Here is a 16768-nt window from a genome sequence, read left to right on the forward strand (position 1 = left end):
AACTGCCCCAACACATGAAGATTGGTTGGATGGATTCCAACCCATGTTTAGCTGTTAAATAACAGTTGTCTGTTAAACATTCAGAACTGTTCAAGTTAGGTACTTTCTAAGCTTTAATTGGAATAAACCAAATTACACAGTGGGATCAATGAGTGAATAGACAATTTCATTTTGCATGATGATCTATTGTAAACAAGTAAGAAAAAGAATCCTCTAACTGGTAGTGTTTCATGGTTCAAGTAAGAAGAGATGGGAAATTAAGCCCATGATAATATTGGGTCTCTGGGTCAAAAAGCCTCTTGCCCTGTAGGAGAAGCAGTCCTAAGAGGGACTCCCACTGAGAGGGAACAGTGTGTCTTTTTATGAATATCTGAACCACCAAGTTCCTATTAGCCTCTCTTCTGGCTACAAGGAAAATATCCTTTTGCCACAGCTCAGTGACTTTACTGTGATAATTTTGCCAAAGCCTAACAGGGCAGAGCCCTGCAAATACCGGGATATTTCCTTTCAGCCCTCCAACAAGCCACAACTGGTTCCTATTATTAATAATTCCACTAAGGTTTATCTTCACTAAAAAGCACCTAGCCTTCTACAGTTAAGGAAAAACAAGGCTGCAGACTCCTGCTCTGAATTGTTGCCTGAGCTTCTTCATTATTTACGGAGATTCCTGAAATGCAAACAATCAGAGTCTTATCAGGCAAAGGCAGATCCCCTGAGCCTTTTATCATTCTGTCTGCAATTTTGAATTTCCTCTATAACCAGACAGCATACCAAATGAAGCTAGACTCTTTAAAGGGAAATGAGGCAATTGGAATGTCAATTTTATTTAGTAATATATTGTAAAAACTTAAACAGCATATCCAGCTGATTGACAAAATCCATCCAACTGTTAAGGGCAAAACAAAACTATCTCAAGAGGTACAGTTATGCAGATCTTGCTTTTACCTATAGGCAGATATTTAAAGAGAAGGAGAGAGAGAGACAGAAAATATTGAAGCCAAATGCAACACATGGAATTGTCCAACTGATAAAATTCAGAAAGAGAATAAGGGAGTTAGAAGCAAGGATATCATGTCATGCTTTCTTTCTTCTTCTTCAATGAGCCTTTTAACTTCTTCCATAGGCTGTCTTTTCTCTTCAGTTTCTTTTCCATCAAGGATGGCATGGACTCTTTCTTGCGGATTTCCCTCACTAGACCGTGAAAGGCATCATCAATGCAGAATCTGAGGGCTGCAGAAGTCTCAAAAAAAGCACAGTTATATTCCCTGGCCAGACTCAAGCCTTCTTCTGTAGATACCTAAGGAAAAAATAAATAATATTAAAAAGAAGAAGGGAGGAATGCTTGGATCAGAAACTTTCTAAACCTGAAGAACAAATGAGAAATCAGAATCTGTAAAAGGGAAATTGATTAGAATTTACTAAAAATCAATTCTCCAGATTTCAGTAAAAGGTACCAAAGCACCATGGCCCAAACCATGGCTTTCAAATAAAACTGCTGGGTTTCCAAGTTTCATCTCTCCTGCATTTGAGTTTTGCAAATTCGGATAAATTTCTTTTACCTTTTGGTCTCAGTTTTCTCATTTGTAATGTAGGATAATCACATCTACCTCAAGGCTTTTTGTTAGTGACATTCTCTATAAAAGGTGCATCATATATGCTGAGTACATATTTAAAACTCTGTAACCACTGTTATAGTCGAGAGGTTTCAGTTAAGAATAAGCCAATCTGACGTTGCTGTGAACTTTAAAAACAATCTTCTGGCAAAAGAAAACAAAAGCAAAACATCACTCATTATGAGATAAGTCTCTGGCCAACCCCTCAGAGCATGGTTAGAGCTTTACAAGTTCTGTGGTACTAATCCATGCTGTGGTGCATGTTATTGCAGTGGGTCCTCTAGAGATTATAAACTGAGCGAGATCAAGAACTATGCCTTATCATCTCTTTAATGTCTCAGACACAGCACCTAAATCACCATTAGAGAGATTAGAGAAGAAAGGATGATTAATAAAAATACCTGGATTTAATAACTGTGAATTAAGATTCAAACATAAGTGATGGACAAATATTTAAACAGGGGATTATAGGGGGGTCTGGGTGGCTCAGTCGGTTGAGCGTCCGACTCCAGCTCAGGTCATGATCTCACAGCTCGTGAGTTCGAGCCCCATGTCGGGCTCTGTGCTGACAGCTCAGAGCCTGGAGCCTGCTTCTGCGTCTCCCTCTCTCTCTGCCCCTAACCCACTTGCATTCTGTATCTCTCAAAAATAAATAAACATTAAAAAAAATACATTTAGGGGCGCCTGGGTGGCGCAGTCGGTTGAGCGTCCGACTTCAGCCAGGTCACGATCTCGCGGTCGGTGAGTTCGAGCCCCGCGTCAGGCTCTGGGCTGATGGCTCAGAGCCTGGAGCCTGTTTCCGATTCTGTGTCTCCCTCTCTCTCTGCCCCTCCCCCGTTCATGCTCTGTCTCTCTCTGTCCCAAAAATAAAATAAACGTTGAAAAAAAAAATTAAAAAAAAAAAAAAATTTAAACAGGGGATTATAGGTCACTGTAGCTGTGTGCTAATAATTCTGGTCAAATGTTAGCACTCCCATGAAGCTCTACCAGATTATTCACATTGGCTTGAAGAAAGCAGGAATAAGGCTGCCTTGACTCAATATGTTTTGATGACCTCTATGCCCATACTGATCTATTTATTTATTATTTTATTTACTTTTTGAGAGAGAAAGAGAACGTGATTCGGGGAGGGTCAGAGAGAGGGAGAGAGACAGAATGTGAAGCAGGCTCCAGGCTGTGAGCTGTCAGCACAGAGCCTGACACGGGCCTTGAACTCACGAGCCATGAGATCATGACCTGAGCCAAAGTCGGATGCTCAACTGACTGAGTCACTTAAGTGCCCCTTTATTGATCTATTTGTTAAAGTTACTCACATGTCTATATATGTTCATGTTTCCTGCCAAATGGAAGTATATGGTGAACTAGAGACTCCATCAGCCTGGACACCTGAGGAACTATGACAAGGATAAGGGGAAATAGTGCTTCTGGTTCACCAGGGTGGATATATTCACCAGACTTAACTTAGGAACTTTGTTCTTTTAAGCTGATGACAATTTGGAGTTGTTTGTAACCAGAGCATAAGCCACTTTTTCTTAACTGATACACCATGTCATACTGCTAATGAATGGTTGAGTTGGTATATAAAAACAGGTCTGATTTCAAAGCCAGGTCCTTTCTGGTCTGTGAAATATCAACCTCACCAAGGGCTTTCATTCCTGCTGGCCAACACCCCAATCCTTTTTTGAGCTCATTTCTATCTTCTAGTAACTCAAGAAACACAGCTAAAACCAACCAACTAAAGTTATTAAGATTCTTTCTTACCAGCAATTAGACAAAGTCATATATTAACTTGTCTGATTTCCAAGGAATCATAGGTGACAGTCTTACCAAATGTTTTGACACTGCATAGATGCCATTTATTTTTCAGAGTCCTTTAATCGTTTTCCTAACTCAGAAGTTAATGGACACATATTTTATGTGTTTTCTATAGCAACACCACATTATGGTATGATTTTCTAAAATTAATCAGCTTTCATTAGGCTATATATATATACAAAAACAGCCTCTCAAAATCTCTGCAGCTTGCAAAAGTGTTTCTTGCTCTCACTGCTTATTAGCAGCTGGAGGTAGACTGTGACAGTCAGCTCCAGGCTGTGGTTTGGGATCTGGTTTGTCTCTCTTGTCTTCTTGTTCTAAAACTCAGGCCCAAAGAGCACATCTTATCTGGGATATGATGTTTCCATGACAGAGCAGTGGGCAATTACCTACATCCCAGAGGTCAAAAGACAAATGGAGAAACCTGAAGTCAATGATGCAGGATGTATACTCAGCTCACAAAGAATTGTAAAGAAATAGAATCTACCAAAACCATTTATATGTAAATGCAGCACCCTATCTAGTTTTAAAAAAAAGTTGGTCTGACAATCTTTTTTTTAACACTTGCAGTTGAAACACTTTGAATGTAAAGATATACAGTGAAATTTGAATGGAAATTAATACAAAAAGATTTTATATTGATATAATATCAGACAAAATAGATAAAAGTTATTACTTTAAAAGATGAATCTATCATGATGATATTTTACATTTGTTTGTACTAAAAGTCACAGCCTCATTTTGTAAGTGCACAGAACTAAAAATTTTAACTGTTCTCCCTCAGCAATTGAAAGAATATGTAGATAAGTAAGGATGTAGAAAGTTTGAACAAAACACCACACTTTATATAATTTACATATAACCTGCTCTACCCAACAACTAAAAACTTGATTTTCTTCAAATGAACCTGAAGCATTTATAGATATTGACTACATGCTAAGCTATAAAGGCTCAAAACACTGCAAAGAATCAAAGTCATTGTATATTCCTAAACAAATGGAATAAGCTATAAATTAATTTTTAAAAGAAGAAATCCCCAAATACTTTTGTAAAATAGAATTCTATGTATGGATATACTTACCAAACAACTTCTATAAAAATGTACATATCAGCATTATCACAAATAACAAAACAAACTAAAAGCAACACAAGTGTTATAAGTGAATTTGATAATTTGTTGTGCATTAATAGGATGGAATACTGTTCAATGCACATGAATGAAATTGCTATATAAAACTTCTATAAATCTTACACAATAGTGTTTAGTGACAGAAATCAAATCTATGAAACGTTTTTGAGAAATGTGACAAAGTACAGATAGTTCCCATATACCCCACATCCAATTTCTCCTCTTGTTACATTAATATGGTGCACAATTATACTTTTAGAAAATTGAAACACAAGAAAACTATTCTTTAGTGTTAGGAGATAATATGTAGTTCCTTTGGTGGTTTAAGGTGAGTTCGCTTTGTGATAATTTACAAAGTGTATACTTATAATTTGTGTACGTTTTCTGTATGGTACATTAGTGAAAAACTCAAACAAATGTACTATATAGTAAGTCCCCCTCTGAATTTGAGGCATCACCATTTCCTCAAGTACAGTAATATTTCTATAGCTAAATATTTTAACATTCACAGTAAACAGGATATATTGAAGACTCAGATCACATCAGATCCTGGTTAGTCACAAAATGAATTAGGTCTGGTCAGATTTTGCAAACTACATTAAAACCTGTTTATTTTAGTTTCTGAAGTCAAATAACATTATGGACTTACGTTTCTAGTGGGAAGGTTCAATATCACAAAGATTATAAATCATCTCAAAGTAATGTGTAATTTCAATAAAAAATACATTCTAAGTTTCAGAAGATTTCAGGATTTGAATGTTACACAGAGATAGTAGAATTCATAGGAAAGAATAAGGTAAAAATAGGAAAGAAAATACTTGAATTCTAGTAAGGAGGCGGAGAGAAGAACAATAACAATGTTGGATTCATCCTACTACAGACAGATATCTGTAAATCTGTAGCAGTTCAGGTAGTAGATTATTACTTAAGGGCTAGACAGACCAATACAATGTGATGGAGAGTCTAGAAACAAGATTATAAAATATATAGGAGCTTGATATAGCATTGGGTAGCATTCCAAATCAGTGGGGGAAGTGAAGATTCATTCAATGATACCCTACCATTGAGTTATCATCATTTTGGATTATATTTTATGTATGGATATTATTTCTTCTAGCAAAGATAAGTTTTCTTTGGAAAGAGTAGAAGAGGGTTAAAGTCTTTAAATCTGTATATTTTTTTCTTACACATTTGAAAAATATTTTTATACAAACACATTTATGAAATGTTTCCTAATTACAAAACTGTAACTATCACACATCATTGGAAACATCAAAATTCAGTTAAAAGTCCAATGTAATAATCTTAATATGAAAAAAATAGAAAAATCCCATCCATAGATTTGTATTGAAAATGTATAAGCAAATGATAGATGACATAACTGCTTATTATATTATTGTAGCCAGTTGAGGTATATTTGACTCTGTAGCTACTCCTTCCTTTGGTAAGTAACACAGTAATCATGAACACACTATTTCAAAGCATGAAATGTAGTAGTGTATATTCTTAGATTCATTATCAGAATATTAATTCCATGTTACAACTCATTAATTTTTGCATTCGTTATAATGAAATCCAAAAGGAAATTAAACTTAGTAAATATTTTATCTATTTATAATTCATTAAAAAATTCACCTAAAGTTTTTATTTTTAAGAAAAATGTTAAAGTGAAAACATACTGTAAAATTCCAACATTTCAATAAATTTGATCTCACATTAATATTGACAAACCATAATTAGTCATCCCTATATCAGATATTGGAATCAATATACTATAGATTCAATGGAAGAACATGAATCCAAACACGTAAGAAGAAAATAAGTCCAAAAAACATTTATTTTTACAGATTCTGGGCTTTATGCTTAGTAATTTTGGTCTGTTTAAAGGCTATAAATATTTCAACAGTATCACCAGGAATAATTTTTAGTCCACTAATGGTTTTTAGTGGTTCAGAACCCGAGTAACATAATAACAAATAACAGCTTCTATATTAGGCTTCAAAACCAGGATATGTAACATATTCTTCCAATGTTTTATATCTTATCTATATAAATTTTAAGTAATGTTTATTTAATTGGGTAAAGAGAATGTGCATGTTTGTGAGCAGGGGAGGGGGGAAGATGGAGAGAGAGAATCCCAAGCAGGCTCTGTGTTCAGAACAGAGCCTACCACGGGGCTCAATCTCATGAACCTGGGATCATGACCTGAGCTGAAATCAAGAGTCAGATGCTCAACCGACTGAGCTTACAAGGCACCCCTAAATAAAAGATTTTTAAATGATAAATATTCATCCATGCCATACAGTAACTGCCAAGGAAGAAGCACAGTGTTAGAAGCAAATTAAGAGTTTTTATTTCCCAAATGAAGAGTTTCAGGCCCATGAAGGGTTAAGCAATGTTTAAGGTCACACACCTGATTAAAACACCCATCAAGTTCTACTCCTGTCCATCAAGTATCGTTTCCAATCCTTGTTATTTCTCATGGTGTCTTTCCAATTTCCTCTGCCAGTATTCCACATATATGTAATTGATTATTCTGATCTGAGGTTTTATAACTTGAGATGATTCTTAAATTACAAATAGCATAGAACATTTTGTATTGCATTTACAGAGAAAGAAAATGCTAAATACAGAAACATAGGGAAAAATAAATGTAGAAAGGTTATTGGGGGGTTGGGGAAGTAACAATTGATGCAGATCCCTTTGTACCACCATGCCCCTCAATTGCAAGGCAAGTTTATGATTAAATGTGCCACACAGAGGCTTTAGAAAGCACTGGTAGAAAAAAAGGGAATAAAGAAAAATGTTTTATACAAGTAATAGAAAATTTCAATAACCCATGGGAATCATCTTTTTAATATATGTGACCTTTTTCACTGGAGAAGATCACTGTATAATGCACCAGGTACTCCCTGAAATGCCATTTCCTATCTTCCCAAGGAGGCATTAGAGCACAGCCACAGCTGCATGGGGGATTGAAGAGACCACTGGGGCATGATGGTGATCACAGCCTGTTCTAGTCGTGGGCCCAGCTGCCAGTGGGAAGTGGCAAGCATGCTGGTCAATTAGAGTTTGAGTCCCAACAATCTGCTGACTTTAGGAGCTTCATTGCGCTTTATTGTAAAGGTACTCAAGGTAATGGTGGTGGTCTAGTCAGCTATATAATTCTTAATAACCCAGGAGGAAATTCGGATACTGCTTTGCTATATTTGCTAACCTTGAATGAGGAGAGATTGGCATTAGAATGGGTCTGGCTCTTCCAAGAGAAGCTTTACAAGTGTAATATCTTTGTGGTTCAGCCTACTGAACTCTATCTCTTTGGGATTTGTTTACATTTTTTTTTCAACGTTTATTTATTTTTGGGACAGAGAGAGACAGAGCATGAACGGGGGAGGGGCAGAGAGAGAGGGAGACACAGAATCGGAAACAGGCTCCAGGCTCTGAGCCATCAGCCCAGAGCCCGACGCGGGGCTCGAACTCACGGACCGCGAGATCGTGACCTGGCTGAAGTCGGACGCTTAACCGACTGCGCCACCCAGGCGCCCCTCCTTCTTATTTTCTTATTTACAAATAAGATGTTTTGGTCCCAAATTTTCCAGGAAACTCATTCCTGTTACACTGATGATGTGAGATCTGTAATGAAAATTATTATCTTCATGGGTAACAATGAATTGAAACACAGACAGAAAGATATTAAAAAATGTAAACAAGGGGCTCCTGGGTGGCGCAGTCAGTTAAGCGTCCGACTTCAGCCAGGTCACGATCTCGCGGTCCGTGAGTTCGAGCCCCGCATCGGGCTCTGGGCTGATGGCTCAGAGCCTGGAGCCTGTTTCCGATTCTGTGTCTCCCTCTCTCTCTGCCCCTCCCCCGTTCATGCTCTGTCTCTCTCTGTCCCAAAAATAAATAAACGTTGAAAAAAAAAAAAAGAAAATAAGAAGGAAAAGTTGCCCAAAATTAGCTTGTTCAGTTTTCATTTTGTTTAGCTGTATAGGTGATTTTGATCAGTTTTAACAATGAGTAGCCTCATCAGTTTCCTTGACCAGCTCTAATGAAAGTACTTTTAATTTGCTTTTTTAATCTGCATATTATTTTTTTTTGCACCTATCTTCCATTTAAAGGTAAGTGCAATTTTGATTGGGATTGCAATGAATGTGTAGATTACTTTGGGTAGTACTGACATTTTAACAATATTTATTCTTCCCATCCATGAGCATGGAATGTTTTTCCATTTCTTTGTATCTTCTTCAATTTCCTTCATAAGCTTTCTATAGTTTTCAGCATAGAGATCTTTTACATCTTTGGTTAGCTTTATTCCTAGGTATTTTATGATTCTTGGTGCAATTGTGAATGAGATCAGTTTCTTTATTTGTCTTTCTGTTGTTTCATTACTAGTATATAAGAATGCAACTGATTTCTGTACATTAATTTTGTATCCTATGACTTTGCTGAACTCATGAATCAGTTCTAGCAGACTTTTGGTGGAGTCTATCGGATTTTCCATGTATAATATCATGTCATCTGCAAAAAGTGAAAGCTTGACTTCATCTTTGCCAATTTTGATGCCTTTGATTTCCTTTTGTTGTCTGATTGCTGATGCTAGCACTTCCAACACTATGTTCAACAACAGCAGTGAGAGTGGACATCCCTGTCGTGTTCCTGATATCAGGGAAAAAGCTCTCAGTTTTTCCCCGTTGAGGATGATGTTAGCTGTGGGCTTTTCATAAATGGCTTTTATGATCTTTAAGTATGTTCCTTCTATCCCGACTTTCTCGAGGGTTTTTATTAAGAAAGGTTGCTGAATTTTGTCACAGGCCTTTTCTGCATCGATTGACAAGATCATATGGTTCTTATCTTTTCTTTTATTAATGTGATGTATCACGTTGATTGATTTGCAAATGTTGAACCAGCCCTGCAGCCCAGGAAGGAATCCACTTGATCATGGTGAGTAATTCTTTTTTTATATGCTGTTGCATTCGATTTGCTGGTATCTTGTTGAGAATTTTTGCATCCATATTCATCAGGGATATTGGCCTGTAGTTCTCTTTTTTTGCTGGATCTCTGTATGGTTTGGGAATCAAAATAATGCTGGCTTCATAGAATGAGTCTGGAAGTTTTCCCTCCTTTTCTATTTTTTGTAACAGCTTGAAAGAGCCTAAATGGCCATCAGCTGATGAATGAATAAAGAAATTGTGGTTTATATATACAATGGAATACTACTTGGCAATGAGAAAGAATGAAATATGGCCCTTTGTAGCAACGTGGATGGAAGTGGAGAGTGTTATGCTAAGTAAAATAAGTCATACAGAGAAAGACAGATATCATATGTTTTCACTCTTATGTGGATCCTGAGAAACTTAACAGAGGACCATGTGGGAGGGGAAGGGGAAAAAAAGGAGGGAGGGAGGGAGGGAGGGAGCCAAACCATAAGAGACTCTTAAAAATTGAGAATAAACCGAGGGTTGTTGGGGGTGGGAGGGAGGGGAAAGTGGGTGATGGGCATTGAGGAGGGCACCTGTTGGGATGAGCACTGGGTGTTGTATGGAAACCAATTTGACAGTAAATTTCATAATAAATAAATGAATGAATGAATGTAAGTGCATATATGTCATCTCAGACTCTTTGCAGGGAAAATCAAAACAAAGCAAAGCACCAGGAAGAGTTTCCCACCTTCAGCTGCAATCACTGACATGTGAGAAACTCATTCTTTCTAATTTTCATTACAGTGTAACATACAGTGTTATATTAATTTCAGGTGTATAATATAGTGATTCAACAGTTCCATATATTAGTTTTCATCAGGTGTACTCTTAATCCCTTTAATCTATTTCACCCACCCCCACCCATATCCCCTCTGATAGTCATCAGTTGTCTTCTATAGTGAAGAGTCTATTTCTTGGTTTGTCTCTCTCTCTCTCTCTCTCTCTCTCTCTCTCCCTCTCTCTCTCTTTTTTTTTTTTTTTTTTGTCATATGTTTGATTTCTTAAATTCCACATAGGAGTGAAATAATATGGTATTGGTCTTTGATAAATTTCACAATTTCACTTAGTATTATACTCTCTAGATCCATCCATGTCATTGCAAATGTCAAGATTTAATTCCTTTTTTATGGCTGAGCAATATTCCATTCCATACACACACACACACACATACATACAGATATACATACACACACACCACCTCTTCTTTATCCATTCATCAGTCAATGGACACGTGGGCTGCTTCCATTGTTTGGCAATTATAAAGCTGCAATAAACATAGGGGTGTATATATCCCTTCAAATGAGTGTTTTGGTATTCTTTGGGTAAATACCCAGTAGTGTGATTACTGGATTATAGGGTAGTTCTATTTTTAATTTTTTAAGGAACCTCCATACTGTTTTCCATTGTGGTTGTACCCGTTTGCATTCCCACCAACAGTGCCCAAGGGCTTTTTCTTTACATCCTCTCCAACACTTGTTGTTTCCTGAGTTTTTTATTTTAGCCATTCTGACAAGTGATTAGTAAAAGCCATTTGTAGTTTTGATATGCATTTTACTGATGATGAGTGATATTGAGCATGTTTTCATGTGTTGGTCATCTGGATGTCTTCTTTGGAGAAATGTGTGTTTATCTCTTCTGCCATTTTTGTTTTTTGGGTGTTGAGCTGTATCAGTTCCTCACATACCATGAATACTAACCCTTTATTAGGTATGTCATTTGTAAATATCTTCTCCTGTTCAGTAGGTTGTCTTTTATTTTGTTGGTTGTTTCCTTCACTGTGCAGAAGCTTTTATTTTAATGTAGTCCCAAAAGTTTATTTTTGCTTTTATTTCTCTTGCCTTAGGATACATATCTAGAAAAACGTTGCTGCAGCTAATGTCAGAGAAATTACTACCTGTGTTCTCTTCTAGGATTTTTGTGGTTTCAGGTCTCAGATTTAGATCTTTAACACATTTCAAACTTATTTTTGGGTGTGGTATAAGAAAGTGGTCCAATTTCATTCTTTTGCATGTTGCTGGCCAGTTTTCCCCAACACCATTTGTGGAAGAGAATGTCTTTTTCCCATTGCATATTCTTGCTTCCTTTGTCAAAGATTGACCATACAATTATGGATTTATTTCTCAGCTTTTTATTCTGTTCCATTGATCTATATGTCTATTTTTGTGCCAGTACCATACTGTTTGATTACTACAGCTTTCTAATATAATGAGATTTTGAATTGTGCTTTGGCTCTTTGGGGTCTTTTGTGGTTCCATACAAATTTTAGGTTTGTTTGTTCTTGTTCTGTGAAAAATGCTATTCGCATTTTGATAGGGATTTCATTAAATGTGTGGATTGCTTTGGGTAGTATAGACATTTTAACAGTATTTGTTCTTCCAATCCATTGTGTTGTCTTCAATTTCTTTCATCAATATTTTATAATTTTAGAATACAGGTCATTCACCTCCTTGGTAAAGTTTATGTTTAGGTATTTTATTATTTTTGGTGCAATTGTAAATGAGATTGCTTTATTTTCTCTTTCTGTAGCTTTTTATTACTGGTATACAGAAATGTAACATATTTCTGTACATGGATTTTTGTATCCTGCAAATTTACTGAATCCATTTATCAATTCTAGTAGTTTTATGGTGGCGTCTTTCAGGTTTTCTATATAGAGTATCTTGTCATCTGCAAATAGTGGAAATTTTATTTCTTCCTTACCAATTTGAATGCGTTTTATTTCTTTATGTTGTCTAATTGTTCTGCCTAGGACTTCCAGTACTGTTGAATAAAAGTGGTGAGAGTGGACATCCTTGTCTTATTCCTGACCTTAGGGGAAAGCTAAGAGCTTTCTCTCACTGGGTATGAACTTACCTGTGGGTTTTTTATATATGGTCTTTATTTTGTTGAGGTATATTCTCTCCAAACCTACACTGTTGAGGGTTTTTTTTTTTTTAATCATGAATGAAAGTTGTACTTTGTCAAATGCTTTTTGTCCATCCATTGAAATGATCATATCATTTTTATCCTTTCTCCTATTGATGTATTCTTTTTTTAATATGCAAATACTGAACCAAACTTACATCCGAGGAATAAATCTCACTTGATCATGATGAATGATTTATTTAATATATTGTTGTGTTCAGTTTGCTAATATTGAGGATTTCTGCATCTATGTTCATCAGGGATATTGACCTATAGTTCTCTCTTTTTTTAGTATCTTTATCTGGTGTTAGTATGAGGGTAATGCTGGCCTCATAGAATGAATTTGGGAGTTTTCTTTCCTTTTAAATTTTTTGGAATAGCTTGAGAAGAATAGGTATTAACTCTGCTTTAAATGTTTGGTAGAATTACCTGTGAAGCCATCTGGTCATGGGCATCAATTTGTTGGGAGTTTTTAAATTACTGATTCAATTTCATTGCTGCTAATCAGTCTGCTCAAATATTCTGCTTCTTCCTGCCTCTGGTAGGTTATATGTTTCTTGGAATTTATCCATTTCTTCTAGGTTGGCATATATTTTTTCATATTATTTTACAGTTGTATTTCTATGGTGTCAGTTGCTACTTCTCTTTCATTTTTTTTTTTTTTTTGAGTCCTTCTGTGCTTTTTGTTTGTTTTTGATGAGTCTTGCTAGAGGTTTATCAATTTTGCTGTTCTTTTCCGAAGAACCAGGTCCTGGTTTCATTGATGTGTTCTATTGCTTTTTTGTGTTTTTTTTGTTTTGTTTTGTTTTGTTTTGTTTTGTTTTGTTTTAGTTTCTCTATCATTTATTTCTGCTCTAATCTTTATTACGTCCTTCCTTCTGCTAGTTTTGGGTTTTGTTTGCTCTTTTTCTAGCTCCTTTAGGTATAAGGTAGGTTCAAGATTTTTCTGCTTCTTGAGGTGACCAGTATTGCTATAAACTTTCCTCTTAAAACCACTTTTGTTGTATCCTAAAGATTTTGGACTGTTGTGTTTTCATTTTCATTTGTCTCCATGCATTTTTTTATTCCAATTTGATTTCCACATTGACCCATTCATTGTTTAGTAGCATGTTTTTTAACCTCTATATATTTATGGTCTGTCCAGATTTTTTTTCTTCTGGTGGAGTCCTAGTGTCATAGTGTTGTGATCAGAAAAGATGGATGGTATGACTTCAGTCTCTTCAAATTTGTTGAGAATTGTTTTGCAGCCTAATATGTGATCTATCCTGGAGAATGTTTTCTGTGAGAAAAGAATGTATATTCTGTTGTTTTAGGATGGAATGTTATAAGTCTGTTAAATCCATCTGGTCCCATGTGTCATTGAAAGCCACTGTTTCCTTGTTGATTTTCTGTTTTAATGATCTATCAATGTAAGTGGGGAATTAAAGCCCCTCACAATTATTGTAGTACTACCAATTAGTTCCTTTATGTTTCTCTTCAGCTGCTTTAAGTATTTGGGTGCATAAATATTTATAATTGTTATATTTTCTTGTTGGATTGTTTTGTCTTTTGTTACAGTCTTTGTTTTAAAGTCTATTTTTTGTGATATAAGTAGTGTTACCCCAGTTTTCTTTTGACATCTATTTGCATGTCTTTAGGTCTGAAGTGATTCCCTTGTAGACAGCATATGGATGGGCCCTTTTTTTTTTTTTTTTTTTTAATCCATTTTATCCATTTTCGGTTTCTACTGAAAAATCAGCTGGTAGCTTTCTGGGGTTTCCATTGTATGTAATGGTCTTTTTTTGATGCTTTCAAAATTCTCTGTATTTTTTTGCCATTTTAATTACTATGTGTCTTGGTGTGAACCTCCTTAGGTTGATTTTGTTGAGGGAATCTGGATCTGGATCTGGATATCTGTTTTCTTCCCCAGATTAGGGAACTTTTCAGCTATTATTTCTTCTTATAAATTCTCTACAACTCTTTTCTCTCTCTTCTCCTGCTGGGATCCCTATAATGCAAATCTTACTATGCTTGATGGAGTTCCCTAAGTCTATTCTTATTTGGCATTTTTTTTCTCTGACCTGCTCACTTTGATTACTTTCCATTACTCTGTTTTCTTGGTCACTAATTTGTTCCTCTGCTTTCTCTAGCTTGCTATTTATTCTATCTAATGTATTTTTCATTTATTGTGTTCTTCATCTCTGATTGGTTGTTTTTTTTGTTTTTTTTTTAATCTCTATAGGGGTCTTGCTGATGTCCTACATGGTTTTCTCAAGTTCAGTGAGTATCTTTATGATCATTACTTTAGATTCTTTATCAGACATATTACTTATCTCTGTTTTATTTAGTTCTTTTGCTGTGGTTTTGGCCTATTCCTTCATGTGGGACATATTCCTCTGTCTCCTGATTTTGTCTAACTCTATGTTAATAAAGTCAGCTATGTCTCCTGCTTTTGGAAATGATGGCCTTATGAAGAAGTCCTCTAGTTCCCTACGATGCAGTGTTCCTGTTCACCAGAACCTGGCATGTTGGGGGGTATCTTATGTGGGTGTTGCATGTGCCCTGCTGTTGTGGGCAGTGTTTGGTCAGTTTAACAAGGTGTATACAGGTCTGTTTCTAAAATGAGACCTGCAGCCACAACTGGGACTGGGGCTGGACAGATCTGTAAGCAACAAAATGGGCGGGTACATGATTTTAACAAGGTGCATGTGGGCTTCTTAGGGCCTGCCCCTACTGAGACCCAGACCCTGCAAAAACGTGCAACTTGGGAGAAATGGTGTTGTCAAGGTTTGCACTAGTCTTCTGGGAGAGTGGATCTCCCCAGTGCAAGGACCAAGGCAAAAGTGACTAGGAAGGGAAGATCTGCTGAAGTGAGGAGGGGCAGAGCTTGGTGTAAGCAAGTTAGGTAGTGAACGTTGGCCCAGTTGGCCCGGTTCCCACAGAAGTTGTTCAAGAATCCCTGCCCCTCCAGAACATGCTCAGACCAGCCCTGAAACAAACTTCCTTGCATGCCCACTGCAAATTCTGGCCTTTGCACATTTTTGTGCTCCTCCCTATACTTTCTGTGTCTGTTTTCTTCTCATCAGTCGTGCCCCAGCTTAAATATCACCTCCACTGAGACACTTTGCCTAACTATATTCTCTACAAAATATTCTGCACATTGCCAGTGATTCTGTTCCATTGTTCTACCTTATTGTTTTCTTGGCACTTAATTACCCTCAGAAATCATCTTACTAATTTATTCCTGTGTTTATGTTCTGTCTTCTTCCAGTACAGTGTAAGCTTTGTTATAACAGGAATTTTGTCAGTCTTGTTCACTGCTGTACCTGGCTCCAGCACAGTGGCCAGCACTTAGAATGACACTATTGGATGCCTGGCAATAGGCAGTGCTGGGGTTACATTAAATAGAGGTGCTAGTTTTTGGAGCAATAGGAAAATATAAAGGAAATTTCAAATCACTATAATCAGTGCCATGACAGGGGCAAACACAGAGCACTATGGTGACATTTGTAAGTAGTGCCCAGACCCTTATTAGTGGTTGGTTCTCAGGTGGAATATCCTCAGGGAGGATATCTTTGTAGGAAGCCTGAATGACAAGCAGCAATTACCTAGGTTGGAGGGGGTTGGGTGTTTGGGGGGAACTGGAAGTAGTCTCAGATGGAAGCACTAACAATGGCCTAAGGCAGAGGTGATAATGGTGCTTTTGTTGGATCATCTGCAGTTAATGTGGTTTAAACCAAAGCATGAAGAAGAAGGTAGAGAATGAAGAGCAGCACTCTCAGAACAAACTAGTGAGCTTAAATGCCTAATTTATGTAGATTCATATGAAATTTGCTTGAAAACCATCAAGTAATTTTTAAAAAGCCTGTTTCTTGAGTGCCTACTCTGTGCAAAGACATGTAAAAGGTTTTCTCTTTCTTGCTGTTCTGGAGAGATATTGATTGAATAGAGAGAAAAGCAGGACATAATTAAATGGTGTAGCCAGTCCTTCTGAGGCGCAGGATGGTAATGGCTCTAGGGTAAAGGGTTTAGACTGCTTTGTACAAGAGACATTTGAAATCTCCAAGGCCTTGTGCTTTTCATCCAGGAAGCCCTGGTATGTTGGGGGGTGGGGGTGGGGGGAAGGTTGCCATGGCAGCCAGTAGTTACTAAGAAGGGAAAAAAGAGAAAGTTAATGCTAAATATTTTGCTAACAGCAATATCTGGCTGCTTCTTTGAATTTTGCTCCTAAGGACTTTACTTTTAAAATATCTTGTTAAAATTATAAATCAATAAAGTTAGGCAGTATATGAAATATATATGCCAGAATATGTAAGTTTAAGTATACATATATGTATGTCCATGCCCAA

General features: G+C 36.6%; 1 protein-coding gene across 2 annotated transcripts in view; it reads right to left on the reverse strand.

Moving 5' to 3' along the window:
- Positions 1–800: 800 nt before the first annotated feature.
- Positions 801–16768, reverse strand: part of RIT2 (Ras like without CAAX 2) — a 381117-nt gene continuing 365149 nt past the window's right edge. For both annotated transcript variants that reach the window (XM_045456780.1, XM_045456781.1), the window contains exon 5: positions 801–1297. In XM_045456780.1, coding sequence (XP_045312736.1) covers positions 1070–1297 — 228 coding nt within the window. In that variant the 3' untranslated portion in view covers positions 801–1069. The remainder of the gene's footprint in view (positions 1298–16768) is intronic.

Source organism: Leopardus geoffroyi, chromosome D3 (assembly GCF_018350155.1).
Source record: "Leopardus geoffroyi isolate Oge1 chromosome D3, O.geoffroyi_Oge1_pat1.0, whole genome shotgun sequence".
NCBI lineage: Eukaryota > Metazoa > Chordata > Mammalia > Carnivora > Felidae > Leopardus > Leopardus geoffroyi.